The sequence below is a fragment of the Artibeus jamaicensis genome, unplaced genomic scaffold (assembly GCF_021234435.1).
Source record: "Artibeus jamaicensis isolate MK-2021 breed Jamaican fruit bat unplaced genomic scaffold, CSHL_Jam_final scaffold_537, whole genome shotgun sequence".
Classification (NCBI taxonomy): domain Eukaryota; kingdom Metazoa; phylum Chordata; class Mammalia; order Chiroptera; family Phyllostomidae; genus Artibeus; species Artibeus jamaicensis.
Genome location: NW_026522047.1, coordinates 4273231 through 4292285, shown reverse-complemented (window position 1 = coordinate 4292285; position 19055 = coordinate 4273231). Strand labels below are relative to the sequence as shown.

The following is a 19055-nucleotide window of genomic DNA, read 5'->3' as shown; positions in this document are numbered from 1 at the left end:
GTCTCTTCCCTCTGGGGTCTTCCCTGTGGGGGGCTCGTTTGGGAACGGAGGAAAATAACAGTGTGTGCCTCACGGGGCTGCTGCTGGCATGACGGGGGCCGACGCACGCACCGCACTCAGAGGCCCGCCTGGCATGCAGCACGCACGCAACACGATGAATTCATGTTCCTGTTGTTCACTCGGCATTCACCACTATAATGAGGTGATTTAATAAAGAGGAAGTTTTTCGCATGGCAGCTGAGGATGCTGGGAAGTTTCCCACCAGTCGGAACTAGCTCCTCTTCTAGCTCCGGGGCTGCCCTGAGCATCCCGATGTGCTGGGGCCCCGGGCAGTCTGTCCTGCCCGGCTGTCCAGTGGTGCTGGGCACTGGTCAGCTTTGCGGGCGAACATGGGCCCTGGGGAGGCCAGGCTGCCCTGAACCTGTTCCAGGCAGACATGGGCCTGGCACTCGGGCTCCTGGTCAGTGTGGAAGGCCAGATGCTGCCCATTTCCCACGACGCCTGCCTCATTGTCTGGCCGCCTGCTCTTAGGGGGCGGAGTTTCCGGGATGCCCTCCAGAGTGCACGGGGCCTATTTGTCCTGCTGAACTGATACATGTTTCTTAGCAGAGGCAGCGGGTCGTGTGCAATTCAGATTCGCCGTTTCCGTCAGCACCAGGGGCAGGGGCATCGTGGGGAGCGGGTAAGGCTGTGAGCGGAGGTCCCGGCAGTTTAGCTCCTATTCCTTTCGAGCAGGCTCACTGCGTGTTTTCTTTTGATTCCTCCAGCCATTTCTGGTAGATGCAATGCTGGTCTGCTGGGAGTTCTCACGGAGCTGCTGCTTACAGCCGCACCCGCCCTTGGAGTTCACCTTGCCCGTCCATCCTCGGGAGAGCTGGGGGCAGACTCTCTGGGGATATTTAAGGAGGCCTGGTCTCATTCCTAAACTGCGAACTGGTTGCAGGGGGTGCGGTTAGTATCAGTGGAGTCCTCGTTCTCTTTCAGAGTTGAGAGAGCATCTATCCAAATCCTTCAGGAAGTGGAGGTCCAGAGGGGTCAGGTGAATCAGTCGCCTGAGAGGGCACATCCAGGCAGGAGCTGACAGGAAGGACTCGGGTTCTCGGCTGCCTGCCGTGCTTTTGTTCAGCGACGGAGCCGTCGAAGAGGAAGGTGGGAAGCGGAGCCTGTGGCGAGGAATGATGGCGGAGTTCTCTGCAGAAGGGGCCGCGGATGAGCGTTTGGATTCCGCTGTCAGATCCAGCTGCATTTCCGTCGGTTCTCTGCTTGTGTACAAGGAGGTTTTTAATTCTTATTTATTGAATAATTTCAGAGGAAAAGGAAGGGTCGGGGGAGAGAGCGAGACATTGCTTTAGTATTCCACTGACTTATTCATTCATTGATTCTTGTATGATCCCTGACTGGGGATCGAACCCCAACCTTGACATATCGGGATGGTGCTCTAACCAACCCTGACTATGTGTCCTGGGTGAATGTTTATTATTACATAAGAATAGGCCCTGGCTGATGTGGCTCAGTGGATCAAGTGCTGGCCTGTGAACCAAAGGGTCCCGGGTTTGATTCCCAGTCAGGGCACATGCCTGGGTTGCAGGCCCGGTCCCCGGTAGAGGGCGTGTGAGAGGCAACCATACATTGATGTTTCTCTTCCTACCTCTCTCCCTCCCTTCCCCTCTCTCTAAAAATAAATAAAATAAATTTTAAAAAAGAATAGCACCTACTTCACGAGGTTGTTGTGAGGACTAGATGTAATAATAATCCACTTAGCGAATTAGCACCTTGTTCTGCACATGGCAACTCTGTTACCGCAGAGACTTTGGTCTAGAAACCGCAGAACAGGTGGCAGAGAAGCCCGTTTGGGGAAAAGAAGTTTGGGGACATGTTGAGCGAGCTGTGATAAAACTGCTTCTCACCCGTCAGAGAAAAAGAAAGTGAATTCCCTTCGAAGTGTCTTGGTTGTCTGGGCCTATTTTTAATAGCACCGACAGAAAGACACAGTTCAAGTCAGAAGATGGTTTAAGTGGAGGTGACCTCAGAGCCAGAGTCGTGACTTCAGAATAAAACTGGCTTCTGCTTCATTACAAATTATCACAAGTATTTGCACCTGACTTGCTATTTAAAGCTCTTAAAAGTGAACTGGGACCTTCCCCGGAGCCCCAGCTCCCTGGGGGGCAGTCTCAGGAAAGTGCAGTGAGACCCGTGCTGACAGCTCTGTCTGGGCTGGGGGCGGGGGGAGGCCCCCGGCCCTCCGGGCAAGCGCAGCCTGTCACTTGCTCCTGACTCCAAAGAACTGGCCTGCGTGAGGCTTCCCTTGGGGACACTGCCACACGCCGAAGTCGGTCCCTGACAACATCCCTCCAGTGCTGTGCAGGGGACAGTGCCCTGTAAGGGCGTCGGGGCTCTGGTGGGAGTCAGTGACAGTGAACCACCACGGGCAGGACGGCCACCCGCTGGCCTCCGGGTCTGAGGCCAGGATTCAAAGCCCATTCCCAGTGCAGTGGGGGCTTCTCTGTGCACCTGGTGGGCAAGAGTCTGGTGATACGCCGCCCTCGGCCAGTAACTCCCCTGTGGGTGTGGACGAAAGGCTGACTGATGAGGAAGGTAAATGCTGTGTGATCTCCAGAAACCCCTGGTCGGCGATCATCTGAGTGGGGGTGGGGGTGCTCCTGCGCGGGGCGGGGGGGAGGGCGCTCCCTCGGGCTTCGAGGGAGGAGGACAGTGGCCGTGCAGCGGCCTGTCCCGGCCCTCTGCGGCTCTGCCTCACCCGGGGGCTCGGACTTGGGGGCGTGTGTGTGCAGGTGCCTGCAGGGACCCCTGTGTGGGGTGCGTGTCCTCTCAGCGCCCAGGGAGGGCTGTGCCCTGGGAGGCTTCTCCCTGTGTCCTGGGAGGCTCACCGTCTTTGACCGTATCCGAGGTTCCAGCAAATTCATTATCAACCCCACAATATACCTTGAAGAAGAAAAAAAATGCCCAGAAAGTTTTCGAGATCGTGCACATGGTCCAAAACACAGAGCACAGCGCCAGCCTTCTGCCAGAAGGAAGCTGGCGTGGTTCCCCTTCAGAAGACCTACCGCTCACCCACCGGCCTCTGCCCCCCAGGATGGTGCCTCTGCGGTGGTGGCTGTCCTGGCTGGTGCTGGCCCTCGGCTCGCGGACCCAGAAGCTGCCCACCCGCGACGAGGAGCTCTTCCAGATGCAGATCCGGGACAAGGCGTTCTTCCACGGCTCCCCGGTGATTCCAGACGGGGCTGAGATCAGCAGCTACCTCTTCAGAGACACGCCCAAAAGGTACGCTCCCTGCAGCCCTTCCTTTGTCAGTAACCCGTCCAGGATGCCTGCTCCGAAGGGAAGGTCCCCTGTCACCCTGCACGTCGGCCCTCGGCCTGTTTACTCTCAACAGGGGAAAATGGGGGCGCACTCCTAAGCCTCCCCTGGGGGTTCTGTTTCTTGCTTCCCGGGACCTTTTGGGCAGAGAAGGGCAAGTTTTGCATTTCTTGCATTTCGGAATGGCCACTTCCTTTTCTTCAGGACGGGGGGGGGAAATCTCTAAGAAGGACTCTCTAGGATTAGAATGGGATTCATCGAATGCACGTGATTCTTCAAAGGTTTACGGCTTAATTTTGGCTCTGAATGTCACTGAAGAGTCTTTCAGTGACATTCATAAGAACGAAGGCACGAGATGCAGGAACGTGACCTTGGAAGGGCTCGCGTCCCATTGCGACTGAGGCCCGGCCTGGGCAGACCGGCCGGGGCACAGGACGCAACCTGACCAGGGAGCTGAACGACTATCAGCTGATTTCTTGCCGGACACGTTCACTGTCTTACTATTTGGTCTCTTGACATTTTGGAGTGACTCAAAATTTCTCTTTAAAAATTACTCTGATGTCCCGCAGGCACCTGTGTCCTGCTCTGGGCAGTGTTCTTCAAGTTCAGCTTCCCACACCATGACCCGCCCACTGCGTCAGATAAGTAGCTTAGCCGTGAACTTCCCGTTCTCAACATTAAGTAGGTTTGGGTTCTCAGAGTGGCCTTAAAACTTAGATTACCTTTTTTTCTTTAAAGCAACATGTTCTTGTTACAGGACATTCAAAACAGAGAGCATGTGTGCCTCCACTCCTTTGGTGTCTATTTTCTTTATTTATTCTTTCATTCTGTCTTTTCCCCACGGCTGGGAACTGAGGGCTCGGATACCTGCATCGGGGTGGAATGTCAATGTGCACTGGTTAAGGGAAGAGTTGCAGTGGAGGTAGAAACATCATTTCTATGTTCATACAGTCATCGCTGGTACTGCAACTAAAGACAAAATTCCAGAGGAGGTCGAGGAGCAGCAAAGGGCAGACGATAAGTTCAAGGGGAGATGGCGGCCTGGACCGGAGGGCGGCGGGGAGGAGGGAGCAGAGTGACGGGTCCGGGTACGTTCTGAAGGCAGAGCCAACGGTGTTCACATGGAGCGGGAGAGAAAGAAGTCGGCGATAACCCCGCGGAGTTTGTCCTGGGCAGCTCGGAGGCCGGGGCGTCGGTCACGGGGCGGAGGCGGACTGCAGGGCGGGTGGATCTGGGACGAGAATCACAGGTTTGGATTCGATGCCTTAAGTTTAAATCTAAGTGAAGATGGCAGAAGGTTGTTGTATGTAAATTGAGGTCAGAGTTCGGGCTGATGGTTGAGGTTTGAGAGTCGATAACCTAGAGGATGTGAGAGCCGGGAGTCTGGGCGAGGTCACGCAGGAGTGAGCAGAGGCCCCCCGTTCTACCCTGGGGTGCATAGTGCTTGGAGGGTGAGAAAGAGCCACGGAGGAGCCGTACAGAGTCGAAAACCGTGGCGGTCCCCCTGGAGAGGGTATGGAGAGAACACAGGCGGAGAGGTGCCCGGAGGTGAAGTGCGTGGCCGGGCCCGCTGGGGCTGAAACCGCAGGCTCCTGGTTCCCAGGATGCCGGCTGTGAAAGGCGACACCATGGAACCGTGTGGGTTACTCGGAGGGGAAATGCATATGGTGTTGCTAATCATTAGGCAACATTTTCATCCTCCTTCAAAAGTCTTCTGAGACGTCAGAAAAATCTGAAGGGAAAGCACAGAGCAGGATGTTTTGATTTTTTGTAAAAAGATTTGTCTTAAAACCACCAGGTTATTTAATCCAGTGGGACGTTTTAGTGACAGAGAAATGTGTCTTTCCACTGATTGAAACCTGGGCCTTTACATTAAAAAAAAAACAAAACCCTCTCAGTGGGATTAGGTCCCTCTACCCAGAAAGACGGGGCCTGGGACAGTTCTGGACGGAAGCCAGTGACGCCTTTTAGGAGTCCGCTGGTGGGAAACACAGGACCCCTCGGTCCACCTGCCCGGACGCCTCCCTCGGCTGTGACGGACGGTGCAGTGACAGGCCTGGGTGACACGGCACCCAGCTCCCCACCCCTGTACCACGCCTGTGACGCGTTTCAGTCCTCACGTGGCTGGCACATCTGGTTGCAGAGCTGCGGGCTCCTGGACTTGCACGGGGAATGCTGGGGGTGCCCAGGTTTGTGGAAACAGCAGGTTTTATTCTCTGTGACTTGAGTGAATGTTAAACCACGTGCTTGTCCCGGTCTGCCTTGGCGGGCGTGTTAGAGAGAGTTGTCTCGTTCTCAGGGGTGCGCTTTCCCGCAGGTACTTCTTCATGGTGGAAGAGGACAACACCCCGCTGTCGGTGACGGTGACACCCTGCGACACGCCCCTGGAGTGGAAGCTGAGCCTGCAGGAGCTGCCAGAGGAGGCCAGCGGGGAGGGCTCCGGTGAGCAGCGGCCGTGCTGGGCCGGGCCTCCACCTGGGTGGCAGAAGGCTCGCGGAGTGCGCAGCCTTGTCAGCAGGGCGCCCAAGTGCAGCTGGAGATTCTGCTGCGCCATGAAGGGAACGGGGGTGGGGTGGGGGGGGGGAGGCCGCTGGAGGGCGGGGGGAGAAGGCATCTGGTGGCGGAGACCGTGGTGAAAAAAACAGTGGGGAGAGGCTGCCGTAGTGCTGGGCGGCTACAGTGTGGACTCGCGCCTCTGGCTGTGGTTTGCAGTCCTGCCCCTGTGTGGGAGACCCTGCTGGGGGCTTCACAGAACACTGACGTCTGGGTTCTGCCCTCTGAGGGTCTCACCGATTGCCCCGGGGTGGTCTGCACTCGGGGACTGTTACCGGCTCAGCCGGAGTGATTCTGACATGCAGCCAAGGTTAAGTAAGGCCCTGTGATCTCTGGGGCATAAAGGGTGGAAACAAGGAGAGAAACCAGAGTGAGTCGGGATGAGAAGGAAGGCACAGCAGGCGTGGGGCAGGCATTTGGAGACCGTGCCAGTGACGGAAAGCAGACGACAAGATGCCCGGCAACGAGAGGGGTCTGCAGGGGGCCCTGGAAAGCTGCCCTTTCCTGCGGGGGGGGGGGCACAGGCACCATAACTTGAAGGGGACGAGAGCCCGCAGTATTTAGGGAGAGACTGACAGTGTGCATGGGGAGGGATGAGGCTGAGGGAGAAAAGGGCCAGTCGTGGGGTGGCTGTGTTGGTCTCAGGGCTAAAATACGAGAACCTCTGTACCTCTCTGTCCCCCTGCCGGGGCCAGCTGGGGAAGGTGAGCCCCCACGCGGCACCCGGTCCTCCTCTGGCCCCACGCACGGGTCTCTGGGAGATGGCTGATAGCCACAGTGCTAACAGCTGGGAAGAGCTTGTTCTCGATGCCGCCCCTGCACCCCGTGTTCTATCCATGGAAGACGGGTGCTCTGACTGTATTTGCAGGAGACTGTCCGGTCCTACCGACAGAAGCAAGGTTAGCAAAGTGCCTGGCCGCCAAAATGCAGCGGATGCACCCTTTCTGTAGGTAGATTGACTGGGGGGATTACCCTCTAACGGGACTGCCGTCTTCGACCTAAAAAGTCCACTCACCGGAGTGTGTCCTGAGGAAATAATTCAAAATCAGAAAAGCCTGCCACACAGAGGAACAGCGCAATTTATAATGGTCAAAAATTAACCACAGTATCATTTCTACGCTATCATTTTAAGGGAGAAGAGCATGATTCAAAAGTAGAGGCTTGTCTAGATACATCTAGTCATGAAAAGCAAAGTTATTAAGTTACAAAAAAATGAGAGAATGCTATTGATTATGTAATATATATATATATAAAAGACTGGGTGGAAATAACCCCAGATCTTCCCGAGGGGCCCTCTGTGGGCCGTGGGTGTGGATGGGCCTGGCTCTTGCCCCCGTTTCCCGTGTCTGCCGGGCCACAGGTGTCGTTTCCACGGTGGAGGGGCGTGCAGCAGCTCACAGTGGCTCAGCCCGGCCACCGCGGCCCCCGCCCTGACGCGGTGGCCCTGCCCGTCTCTGTCTTGCAGGTGAGCCCGAGCCCCTGGACCAGCAGAGGCAGCAGGTGACGAGTGCGACGGGCGCGGAGCTGTTCTCCTACAAAGGCAACGACGTGGAGTCCTTCCTGTCGTCCAGCTCCCCCTCCGGCCTGTACCTGCTGGAGCTTCTGTCCACGGAGAAGGACACGCACTTCAAAGTCTATGCCACCACCACGCCCGAGTCCGACCGGCCCTACCCAGAGTTGCCCTACGACCCCCGCGTGGACGTCACGGCCCTGGGGCGCACCACGGTCACGCTGGCCTGGAAGCCGAGCCCCTCGGCCTCCCTGCTGAGGCAGCCCACTCACTACTGCGTGGTCATCAACAGGGAGCACAACTTCAAGAGCCTCTGCGCCGTGGAGGCGAAGCTGAGCCTGGACGACGCCTTCATGGCGGCCCCGAAACCCGGCCTGGACTTCAGCCCCTTCGACTTCGCCCACTTCGGGTTCCCGCCCGGCAGCCCGGGCGCGGAGCGCGGCCCCCTGACCGAGCCGCCTCCCCGCCCGGGCCGGCCAGCCCCCTCGCGGCCCAGGGCCGACGTGCGGAAGGTCTGCATAGGCAACAAGAACGTCTTCACCGTCTCCGACCTGAAGCCCGACACGCAGTACTACTTCGACGTCTTCGTGGCCAGCAGCCACAGCAACCTGAGCACGGCCTACGTGGGCACCTTCGCCAGGACCAAGCGGGAGGCCGAGCAGAAGACGGCCGAGCTGAAAGACGGGAGGGTGACGGACGTGTTCGTGAAGAGGAAGGGAGCCCAGGTCCTGCGGTTCGCCCCCGTCTCCTCCCACCAGAAGGTCACCTTCTTCGTCCACTCCTGCCTGGGGGCCGTGCAGGTCCAGGTGAGGAGAGACGGGAAACTGGTCCTGTCGCAGCACGTGGAGGGCATCCGGCAGTTCCTGCTCCGGGGGAAGCCCAAAGCCAAGTACCTGGTCCGCCTGAAAGGGAACAAGAAAGGGGCGTCCGTGTTGAAGGTCCTGGCCAGCACGCGGCCGGGCAAGCACGCCTTCCCCTCGCTGCCCGAGGACACGAGGATCAAAGCCTTCGACAGGCTGCGCACCTGCTCCTCGGCCACCGTGGCCTGGCTGGGCACGCAGGACAGGAACAAGTTCTGCATCTACAAGAAGGAGGTGGACGACAGCTACAGCGAGGACCAGAAGAAGAGAGAGCAGAACCAGTGTCTAGGACCGGACACGAGGAAGAGGTCGGAGAAGGTCCTCTGTAAGTTCTTCCACAGCCAGAACCTGCAGAAAGCGGTCACCACGGAGACCATCACAGGCCTCCAGCCGGGCAGAGCCTACCTGCTGGACGTGTACGTCGTCGGGCACGGGGGCCACTCGGTGAAGTACCAGAGCAAGGTCGTGAAAACCAGGAGGTTCTGCTAGTGACCTGGGGCAGAGGTGCAGGACGCAGACTGCCAGGAGAGATGGAGAGTGAGCCAGCGCCCCCTGCGGGTGGGAGGCCTTGGGGCCGGCGCCCGTGCTGTGGAAGGAAGGGTGTCAGCGTGTCTGTGGGCCATGGCGTGCCCCGGGCGGGGGAGACTCGTTCCGGTGTGCCCAGCGTGCTGACGTCTCAGACAGAGGACGTCTCGAAGGAACCGCCATCCCTTGCTTTGACCACTGCATGAACCGCTCCTAAATTATTTTATTACCTAAAAAGTTAAAATATGCCATTCATTGCACACATCCACAAAAGCAAATCATTCCTCTCTATAGATGCTAGAAGATATATATATATATATATAAATTATTTTATAAAGTCTTGTTTTAAATGTCTGTGTTTCTATGATTGTAAACTATTAAATTCTTCTCCTGTTAAAGTGCAGATTTAATCTAAGTATACGAAGTGGACAGCTCTCTAGTCAGTGATACTGTAAATTCTTACCTGTTGAGTAAAATGTTGAAATGCGGTATGTATCTCATGTACAAAGTCGACACATGATATTCATGTACATAAAATTAAAGATACTAGATGACGTACTGCTCATTTTCCCAAGCAGCTACCTTGGTGTATTCAATCCATGTTCCGTCCGTCCAACTGCGCCTCTCTGTACTTCGGCGCCAGAACTGACCCTTTTTTATGGTTAAAGGACCTGCTGTCTCTCCCTGAAGGCCGGTGGCACTGGAGGTGGGCATTCTGTTGTTGTGGTTCGATGGCAAACGGCTCGCTGCTGTGAGCACTGAGGGAGCCCTGGTGGGCTTGTTCGAACAGATTGGACGAATCATCCCGAACAACCTGCACTTTAATGACGAGCACCTGTTTTAAGCACAAAGCAGAGGACAGTCCATATGTTTTCCCTCTGACTGTGATTAGGAACGAGAAAACGACAGAGGCTGCTGTTTCGTAACATTAACAGTCTGGAGCTTTTAACTTTGATATTTTCATGAATTTTTAAAAGCTAATTTGGGTGTAAGCTGGAACCGAGGCCAAGAAGAACGGGGACCGCGTCTCAGGGCTCTGCAGGAAGGGCCGTCCCGGGGGGCCGTCATTCCTCGCAGGTTCTGTCCGTGCGGTGGCGCAGAGCCCTGGACCAGGGTTCGGAAGAGTCCGGAACTTACAGTCGTGGAAGCCATGTGACTTCAGGAAGACCTGTCACTGTCTCCTGTCTCCCGTTCCTTTTTGTAAAGTCGGGTGGTGACACATTTGGGTAACATGGCATTATAGCATCTCTTCTATTAGAACACGTTGCTCTTGGTGGAATCTGTGACCCTCAGAGAATGTTTCTGGAACCAGCAGTAGGGACAGGTGTAACCCTTAACCTCTCGCGGTCCTGGGCCTGCTGGCCCCACCCTTCACCTGGGGTGCGGCAGGTGGCGTTCCCACGGAGCGCAGGTCGCGACGGCTCAGGTGGGTCAGTGGTGTCACTCAACAGATGATGTGGCCACTGGGAGAAAATATCCCCCGTAAAAGTCCAGCTGGTCAGTGTTGAATCCAAACCAGAGCCCGTCACATCTGTCCAAAACAGCGATGAGATCTGAACTGATTTTCATGAGAGCAGGCATGTAACTTCCCGAGGAAAACGCGGGTGGACACTAACCCTGTAAATCTGAGCACATCCCGGAGGCGTGGCCCCTGAGTCATCAGCTGCCTTCCGAGGGAGGATCCACTCTCTCCGTCATCACAAATGTGTTACTGCGCAGCAACGTGCCGGGTTCACGGCGGCAAACCAGTCGTTGCAGCTTCCGAGGGGGGCGGGCTTCACACTCAGAGACCCGGGGGCCCAGGCCGAGTCCTCGTCACCGAGTCTCTACTTTTGAGCCGCCTGTGACTGTGGCTTCCGCAGAGTCTGGATAAATCCGAGAACCCTTTCAAGGTGTACCAGGGAAATTGGGCTTTTAAAAATTACAGGAAAAATTAAAGACATTGTGAAAGTGCTGTCACTCATAAAGAGAAAAAAAGCTATAAAAATAAGTCTCCCTCATTTACTACTGTGTTCAGGTTTGGGGGCATTCAGGTGAACTGAGGACAAGAGAGAAGACGTGTCGTTAATGAACAAAAGGACCGGAGAGCAGCAGCTGCGGAGAAGCACCACCGAGTGTCCTTCAAGCTCTAGGGGTCTGTGCTGACGGCGGGGTGTTGGGAGTCCCTGTTGGGACTCCCAGAGCATCACTGAGGAGGAGGAGTTTGAACACACATAGTTCAAGTTCACAATCTTCATTTTTCAGGTGCAAACATCAATGGAAGACCAGAGAAGTGAAAACGGAGTTCTCGTAGTTGAAACCGATTAAGTGGTGGAATTGCCCAAAGTCCTCGCCTGAGTATAAATCACCAATTCTCGGGGTAAGGCGGTGTGTGTGGGGGGTTAACTTGTGGATTATTTTCCAAAAGGAAACAAACTTCCATTGGTGGTTTTAAAGCAACTCATTCTTAAAGACCATTTTGGATTTCCTTAAGATTCTGTGTATAACCTACAACGAATAACTCCAAACTTGTAAGAAAAAAAATTGTATGGCTATTTTTAGAGACACAAAATATTCTAATCTAGGTTTATGCACACGCAAACCTGAGGCTACAGGATCATTAGTCAGTTGCTTAAATGGTAGCCCTGTATTTGCTAAATAATTTGTTAAACTATTCAGAATCTATAAGAGTTCTAGCAGATAATTCTCCTGGTGAAGTTACTTTATCATCAGTGTCCAGATAAATTTTTAGGCATGCTTCAAAGGATTGGGGCCAGAAAGACGTAAGCACCCTGTGTTTTTGCTACTTGGAATACATTTGAGAAAATGGTGACTTTGGAATCCTGCAAAGCCAAATGGACTGACCGCAGTAAACTCATCACTCAGATGATCTTCGGGGTCTGAAAGACGCTGAATGGTTCTTAACAGTGGCGGGGGGGGCGTCCAGGCACCTTCATGAGACACACACACAGTTTCAGGTACAAGTCAGGAGACCTGACGACCCTGCAGCCCCTTGGCGTCTCTCTCAGTGCTGAGCCAGCCCCTCTGGGGACCACCCGGGACATGGCCTCCTTTCTGACATGGGCAACTGAGGCCCAGTGAGACCAGAACCCAGATTTCTGGGCTCCCGGTTCACTTCAGGAAACCATGGCGAGTCACCCCACGCGTACGTCTCTGCCTCTGTTCAGGGGCTGGCGCCAACACAGAGTGCACAAAACCAGCCCCGAAGTGGAAGAACTCGGGGACGTGGAGCTCCTGCGGCCGCTGCCTTCTCTCTCTGATACGGAGACACTAGGAGAAGAGGGGTGACACCATGTGAAACCAGGGACATCAGCAAGCATCACCTTGGGGTCTGTCCCCCGGCCAGCAAAGCCACCGCTGGCAGGCCTGGGCGTCCTGGGCACTCCTCCGAGGGGAGGGACCTGGGGGCACCAGGGCACACTCACTGCTGTGCTGTCCCCAGAGACTGTCGGCTGGAAAATGAACTGTGAGTTGGGACTTGGGGCGATTTTGTTAGTTTGAAGGTGAAAAGTGGAAGAAAGAGGGGTAGAGAGGGGAGATGGGGGAAAGTTTAGTTTTATCTCATTTCTTTCCCTAACCGGCGTTTGAGATCAAATAGGGCTTGATTTTACAAAGCTTTGGGAATCTGTTCTACACCCGACCTTACCCTGGAAAACGTCACCGTAATCACCGTCTGTTAACACTGTGAGAGACCCTCGGTTTCCTGGGAATGGTGGATTGTGAGTCTGGGTCAAATTTCCTTCATTTCTGCTCATGTACCTTCTGCCCCTTCAACCTTTGAGAAACAAACTCAGTCATCAAAGGTTAAAGAGGAAGTTAACTAGAATGGCTAGTCATAACCTCCCTTATACCACTCTCAAAGATGTTTTAGACTATTCATTCGAAGGAGGCGACTGGTCACCGCCAGAGAAAAACAACCATCTCCGAGGTCGGCCAGGCCCTGGGTGGAGCCCTCGGCCCCCTACCATTGGTCAGCCGCTTCCCCATTGTGTTGGGGGCAGAGCTTGGTGCAGGGAGGGTTGGTCCCAGAAAAAGACCCATCAAAACTGGAAATGGATAAACGTAGCTCATCCTCCCAGTGGGCCACGGGGAAGGGTAAGGGTTTCCTGGAACTGGCTAGAAAGAGAGAGCCAGAGGCTTTGAGTGAGGGACATGGGAGGCTCCTCAGACATGGGGTGTCCTGTGACTTCCGGTTTGGGGGCAATTATTTGGAGACTAAGGTGCAAAATAGAGACATCAGAGTGGGCGGGTCCTTGCTGTGGGCGATGAGGTCCAGTTGGAACCATCTAGAAAGACGACCTTCTTACAGCTGAGATGGGACGAATGTGCTGCTTTGCTTTTGAGTGCAGAATGATCGTCCGAAATGGTGGCTTCTAAGCAGCAGTTAGAAAGTGTTTGCCACCTCCCTCTTCTTGTGTTAATAACCTGCCAAAATTAACAGCCCAGTCAAATGGCCCTAGTTTGGAAATAAGCAAACACCTGTGTCTGGTCCAGAGTTAGTTCTTCGTGTGATTCTCCCAATTTATACAAATAGGGCAGCACAGTATTATACACCTAATCTATGTATAAGTTGTTTCAGTTATATGTACTTGACAAGGCCATGAAATGTCCACATTCAGCTATAACTCTGACAGGGTTTTGCGTCTGAGAAAAATTGTCTACAATCAACAGAATCGAGTGTGTGAGCAGTAGTGGGGTTAGAGGTTCGGTCTCGCCCCTTCCTGTAAAACAACTCGGAAATAAGATGAATATGTTAGCGCCTTCACTGCGCAGGCCTGACAGTTGCAGCACCCAGTCAACAGGCAGCTTCTGGAAGCAGCCACTCAGCCCGGAGAACCACAGAAATGTCCCAGAGGCCTCCGCGTCTGCCCCACCCAGCCCGTGCCCGTCCGCAGACTCCCGGGCTGGAATTAACAGACCGCGGCGCCCTCCTCACAGAGACAGCCAGACGGGGCGTGAGCCGCAGCAGGACTTTGCTGACAGTCCAGGGCCGCCCGTCACCGCGACCGCCCCTTCCCAACGTGGGTGTCCGGGTTCAGGACAGCCGCAGTCGCCGTAGCAACACTGAAAGTTTCCGGCTCTTTCTGGGTGTGGTAAGAGCTCTGCTCAAGCCAGGTAAGGAGGCAAGTGGACCAATGAGGGCAAAAACCAAGTATACGTAGTTCTCAAGTAACCAAATAAAATCCAACCAGTTTTAAAATGTCACTGAACAGACATGTTTTTAAAGAGAGCACAGACTGTTGGCCGACCGCTTTATGTGGTGGGTTGGAACACCTGCTGCCCAGGAGCAAACAGGGCTTCAGAACTTGCCTCGACTGAAGCGGCCAACATCTAAGGGACAGGTTTCCCGATTTTGCTTTTTCCCATCATGCACGCGGTCACGGGCTCTTGAGGGTAACCCGGGAGTGATCTTCAGGCACGGAGAAAGAGGACACAGATGGGAAATTAGGGCAGGACCACAGCGTCCCCATTTAAGTGGCGTGTGTTTTGTTGTATTTGTCAACTAATGGCAGGGGGCTGGGTGCTGAGCCAACCTGGCTGCTCCTGACGCCCATTCCTGGCTGGGTGTCCCGTGTGGATAAATTCTGCGACCGGGCACGCCAGGGACCAAAGCACACAGACGCTTATGTCCTGCCGTGGAGATCTCGGGAGAAGAGAACTCCAGTTTTCAATATCTCTGAGGACTTTGGGCCATTCGTAGACTACCCAGCAGCTCCCATAAAACTCACTCGTGCTTTCAAAGTGCGTTGGCGGCTTACCTATGTTAGAACCAGGGAAAGAATACCTTTTGATTGCACTGAGTTTTCTCTATTGGAGTTCAACAAGCTAATAAGGGCAAGGACAGCAGTGGACAGTGGAGGCCCAGGAAGCGGCCGTGGATGGCTTTAACTCCTGCGACTTGAGTGGCTTCATTTGTAAAACGAGGAGGGTGATGAACACTAAGGTTCTTTATGGAAAAGTAGGGAGCTAAGCAAAGCAGCTAGTGAGTGCCAGGCATGAGAGCTACAGCTGCTCAATCCTAACGACTCTGAAATGCAGGAGTTATGTTATCCTCACTGCACAGACGCAGAACCCAAAGAACAAAGAAGCCCCAGGTGTCACCAGGTGGGCACGAAGCGGGGCCGCCTGGCTCCAGGGCGCCCTCTTTTCACCCGCACTTGCATGGTATGAGCCTAGTGCTTACGAGGGAAGCAGAATTTCGCTGCAACAGAGCACAGGAGGGGGGATTGATAAAAGTGGGGGGAAGTTAAAATACGTTGAAAGCTTGGCCTGGACATTTATAAACAAGTTATTGTTGGTGTGGACAAAGATGGAGGGGCAGAAACAAGAAAAATAGTCCACAAAGTATCGCCAAATTGATTGTGTACAATTTCGATTTTAATGGTGTCTCATACTCCACCCCACCCACCGTGCTTGGTACCTGATTATCATATAGAGTTTGCTGTGATGTTCACATGTGATCAGATGCCAATAAACCTTTATTAAATGCTTTTATGTTATGTTAGCCTATTAAGGGTTGTCAGTGGTTATTTCTGGTTTTGTTTCTGTTTTGCCTTCTTTTGTCACTTTTTTAAAAAATTTGAACAGCAGATGGTTACTGAGCCTTCATCACGTGTCAGGCGCTGAGCTGGGAGTTATGTCCTGCACTGAGGTGTGATGTGGGTTACGGGACAGCCTGATGAGGGAGGTGCTATACTTCCCCACATGTTACTGATGAAGAAACCAAACGTCAGAGAGCTTAGGTAACGTCCCCAACATCACACAGCTAATCAGAGGTGCCGCCCAGTGTCCAGCCCAGGGTTAAAGGTCAAACCAGAGGTGGGATGGTTCTCACTCCCTGCCTTTGGGAAAGGCCCCCCCCAGCCATGCTCCCCATGGAATCTGGGGCACAAATTTACTTCGAAAGTTTGTTGGACCTGTGCTCTTGCTTGCTGGCTTGTTAAGAACCTGCTGTTGGTACTTTTCTGATGCCCTTCACCACGCCTTTGTTCCCATATTTGTTCCTCCTGTGTTCTTGGCATTCAAACATACCCACAGCCCTGGCCCGAGCCCCAGGCTGCACTCGGGGAACCGCGTGCCTGGCCTGGGGCAGGTGCACTGGTGACCGGATGAAGGCGGGCCCAGGAGGCAGTGAGTCAGCTGACGCGGCTACTTTGGGGGAAACTGTTTTCTGGACCATGGGAAGCAGGTATCAGGACCCTGGTACCCCTCTTCCACTTTAAAAATACTTTTTCCTAATTCCTAAAGTAACGTTAATTTAAAAACTGCGTTAGTGAAACATATAACATGAAACTTGAGCCTTCACTCCAACTCATTTGCCAAAGAAAACTTGCAATTCAGTTTATGTTCCCGAGCTTCTTCCCTGCACATGGACTCATATTTATTATTCCTCACTTTGATCAAATGTGGAATTATACTAAATACACGGTTTTGCAACTGTTTTTTTTTTTCATTGAACTGACTAGCGTGGCCCCCACTCCAGGAGAGCTTGATCTCATTTTTGTGTTAAACATCAGTCCTCCCTAGACGTGCCCGTCAGACGGAGCGCGGGTGGTGGCTCCACCAGTCACACGTGACGCCGTCCTCAGCCCCGCCCACCCCACATGCACTGCTGCACATGCGCTTTCTGTCTGTGGCCCAGCCCTCATCAGCCCCGGCACATCGTCCCCACCTTGACCGTCAGCGTTGGCCGTGCTGGACCACAGCCCTGTTGGTTCACCCAGCACCCCCAACCTTGGCGAGCTGATAACATTTGACCAAACTCCGAATCCCCTCCAGCCCCAGGTCATTTCTTCTCACCCCACCTGCCTTCGGCAAGAAGCTGCCAGTCACCTTTAGCACGGACACCGCATTCTCCTAGACCCTGTCCCCACCTGCTCTGTGCCCCAAAGCCCTGCTGTCCTTTGCTGTGTCTGGAGTTGAGCCCCCTGGGTCCCCTCCTGCAGAGCCCACCGCAGGTCCCTACCCTCCAGCCACACAACGGTGACCAGTGTCAGAACGGCCTTCTCTCTCACACGCCGGAAGCTCCCAGGCTTTGTCTGCTGCCCCCTCCGTCTCCATCCTGGAGGGCTCACCCTGAAATATGGGACTTGGCTTAGGGATCAGGGCACATGGGATTCTAGGGACCAGATAACGCCGTTCCAATGTGAGTTCAAAGGAAATGTTTCTAACGCTGGTCACCTTGCATCAGTTGCATCAGGTCCAAGCCTTGAACTCAAGTCTGACTCCAATGCACAGACGGGGCCTCCCTCCTTCCCAAGGCCACTGTCCCGAGTGGGGAGCCTTGTGGTGCCATGCGGCCTTGCCATGCGTGGACTGCTGCCTGTCCCCAAGGGGGGAAGGTCCCGAGTGAGTGAGGGGCCACGCCTGCCACACTCCTTGTTGGTGAACTAGTTCGCTCCTTCCTTCAACAGGAGTGGTGGTCTTTCGTGTTCACTGTGTAATAGGACATTCGGACAGGGAGCCAAGTGCATCCCATTATTCACATAAACAACAAATGTCATAATTCAAGTTCAGGGGTTACTGTCAGTCACAAAAGCTGAACGCAGCTTCTCTTTTCCTTTGGGTTTTGCACTGTTTCACTGGCTGAGCCCGTTGGAGAAAACCTGGGACACCCTTGGCTGACACAGCGGAGTTTCAGGCACTGGGCAGTGTGTCTGGACTTCTCGTGGGTGGGCTGATTCATCTGAGTACATTTAAGTAGTTTATCTAATATTATAAACTTCCTATAGAAGGGAGCAGGAAGAGAAAAAGATAGAAGCCCCCTTAAGCTGAGAAAAAATTGCATTTGAAATACCCTGCATGAATCGAGCTGCACAAAAATGCAACCGCACTGAGGAGGAATACATTCCTCCAGGAAGTCAGAGAGCCCTGTGGATATTTACTTCAAGAGTGGGGAAAGCGGGTGACTGCTCACGAGATCCCGGGCTGACCGTGACCCTGTTTGTCCAGATCTGGGACAGGCGGTCTCTGTGAAAGACGATTTTCCCATTCGATCAGGGATCGATTGCAAGGACGGGCCCCCTCCCCGGAATCAGCCGCCACAAAGCCTGGGGTCAGCACAGTCCGGACGAGGGGCCGCGTGTTCCCCCAGTGTGCGGTTGCTGAGCACTCGGAACGCCAGTATTTCCAGCCCATTTACTTTAAATTCACCCCCCTCCAAGGTGTCATTCTGCATGGCCAGTGCCCCTGGGCAACCCCGGGCACGGCTGCTGATTTCTCTGTAATTAAAAATCCTTGTGGGAAGAGCAGAGAGCTGGCCATTCACATCATTTTCTCATTAGCGTGGCTTGTCACTCCTTTTGGGTCACTGTGTAGGTTTGTCACAGGGCAAATTTTGTCAGGGTCCCCTGGCTGCCAGGCTGTGTTAACAAAGCGAATGGAATTCAGAAACCCACGGGAACATCTCCTCCTCATTTTTGACGGATAAAAGATGCTACTAAACACAATAGCCTCTTAAGGGTGTTACTCTGCCATATTTAATATTTGATATTCAAGTTTTGGCAAAGACCGTTGTTTGGGAAAATTTTACGAATGTTAAGTCAAAAATGTTAAGGGAGTCGGGGGAGTTTTCTATGAGATTTGGAGTCATAGCACCAGAGACTCAGGAGTGTGGGAACTCCCGTGTTCTGTTGACTTTCTTCCCTTGGTTGGCAGGAGCCTGGAAGGCAGACCCAGCGGCGAAGCTGAAAACTGTGCTTTGGGGACACCATCTTCCTTTTGGTTTTGACCTCTTTTGACCTTGGCCGCTTCTTCCCATGTTCACTTTGCCAGGCTGTATTTGAATGCTTGCTTCGGTGTCCACGGGCAGAGCCATAAAGTGCATGTCCTTGGACCGACCTTCAGATTTCCCTCTGGGGCAGAGGCCCACCACGAAGGCCAGCCTGCGTGTGGGCTGTTGCTGGGCTGTTGCTAGGTCACGCAGAGCAGAGTGGAGACAGCTGCCCCCCTCCATGGCTGCTCCGGGCCGACTTTTATCACCGTGGTGCGGTGCACAGGGAGGCCTGGTACCAGGCTTCCCAAGGGCCGGAGTCCAAGCAGGGGCCGTAAATAAACTTAAGGTCCTGACAACGGTGCAGACTTCGGGGTCAGAAGAGGAAATTGCACAGAGATGAACCCTGATTGCAGATAAGAAAACCTTAGCTTTCACGTGTTTTCTTTGTTGTCAGCTTGAGCTTTTCTCAAAAGTCTCGTCTGCGGCTACGTGCAAACCAGAATGGAGTCCTTGGAAAACACAGCTGTGCCAGGGGCCTGGAAGGCGTGTGCTTTGTGCGACTGTAAAGATCCCA

At 54.0% G+C, this 19055-nt stretch overlaps 1 protein-coding gene across 1 annotated transcript in view; it reads left to right on the top strand.

Moving 5' to 3' along the window:
- Nucleotides 1-14893, top strand: part of NDNF (neuron derived neurotrophic factor) — a 33751-nt gene extending 18858 nt beyond the window's left edge. Inside the window, exons 2-4 of the mRNA XM_053658515.1 lie at nucleotides 3094-3282; nucleotides 5636-5760; nucleotides 7337-14893. Of these exons, the coding sequence (XP_053514490.1) occupies nucleotides 3095-3282; nucleotides 5636-5760; nucleotides 7337-8730 (1707 nt within the window). The 5' untranslated portion in view covers nucleotide 3094 and the 3' untranslated portion in view covers nucleotides 8731-14893. The remainder of the gene's footprint in view (nucleotides 1-3093; nucleotides 3283-5635; nucleotides 5761-7336) is intronic.
- The last annotated feature ends 4162 nt before the right edge of the window (nucleotides 14894-19055 follow it).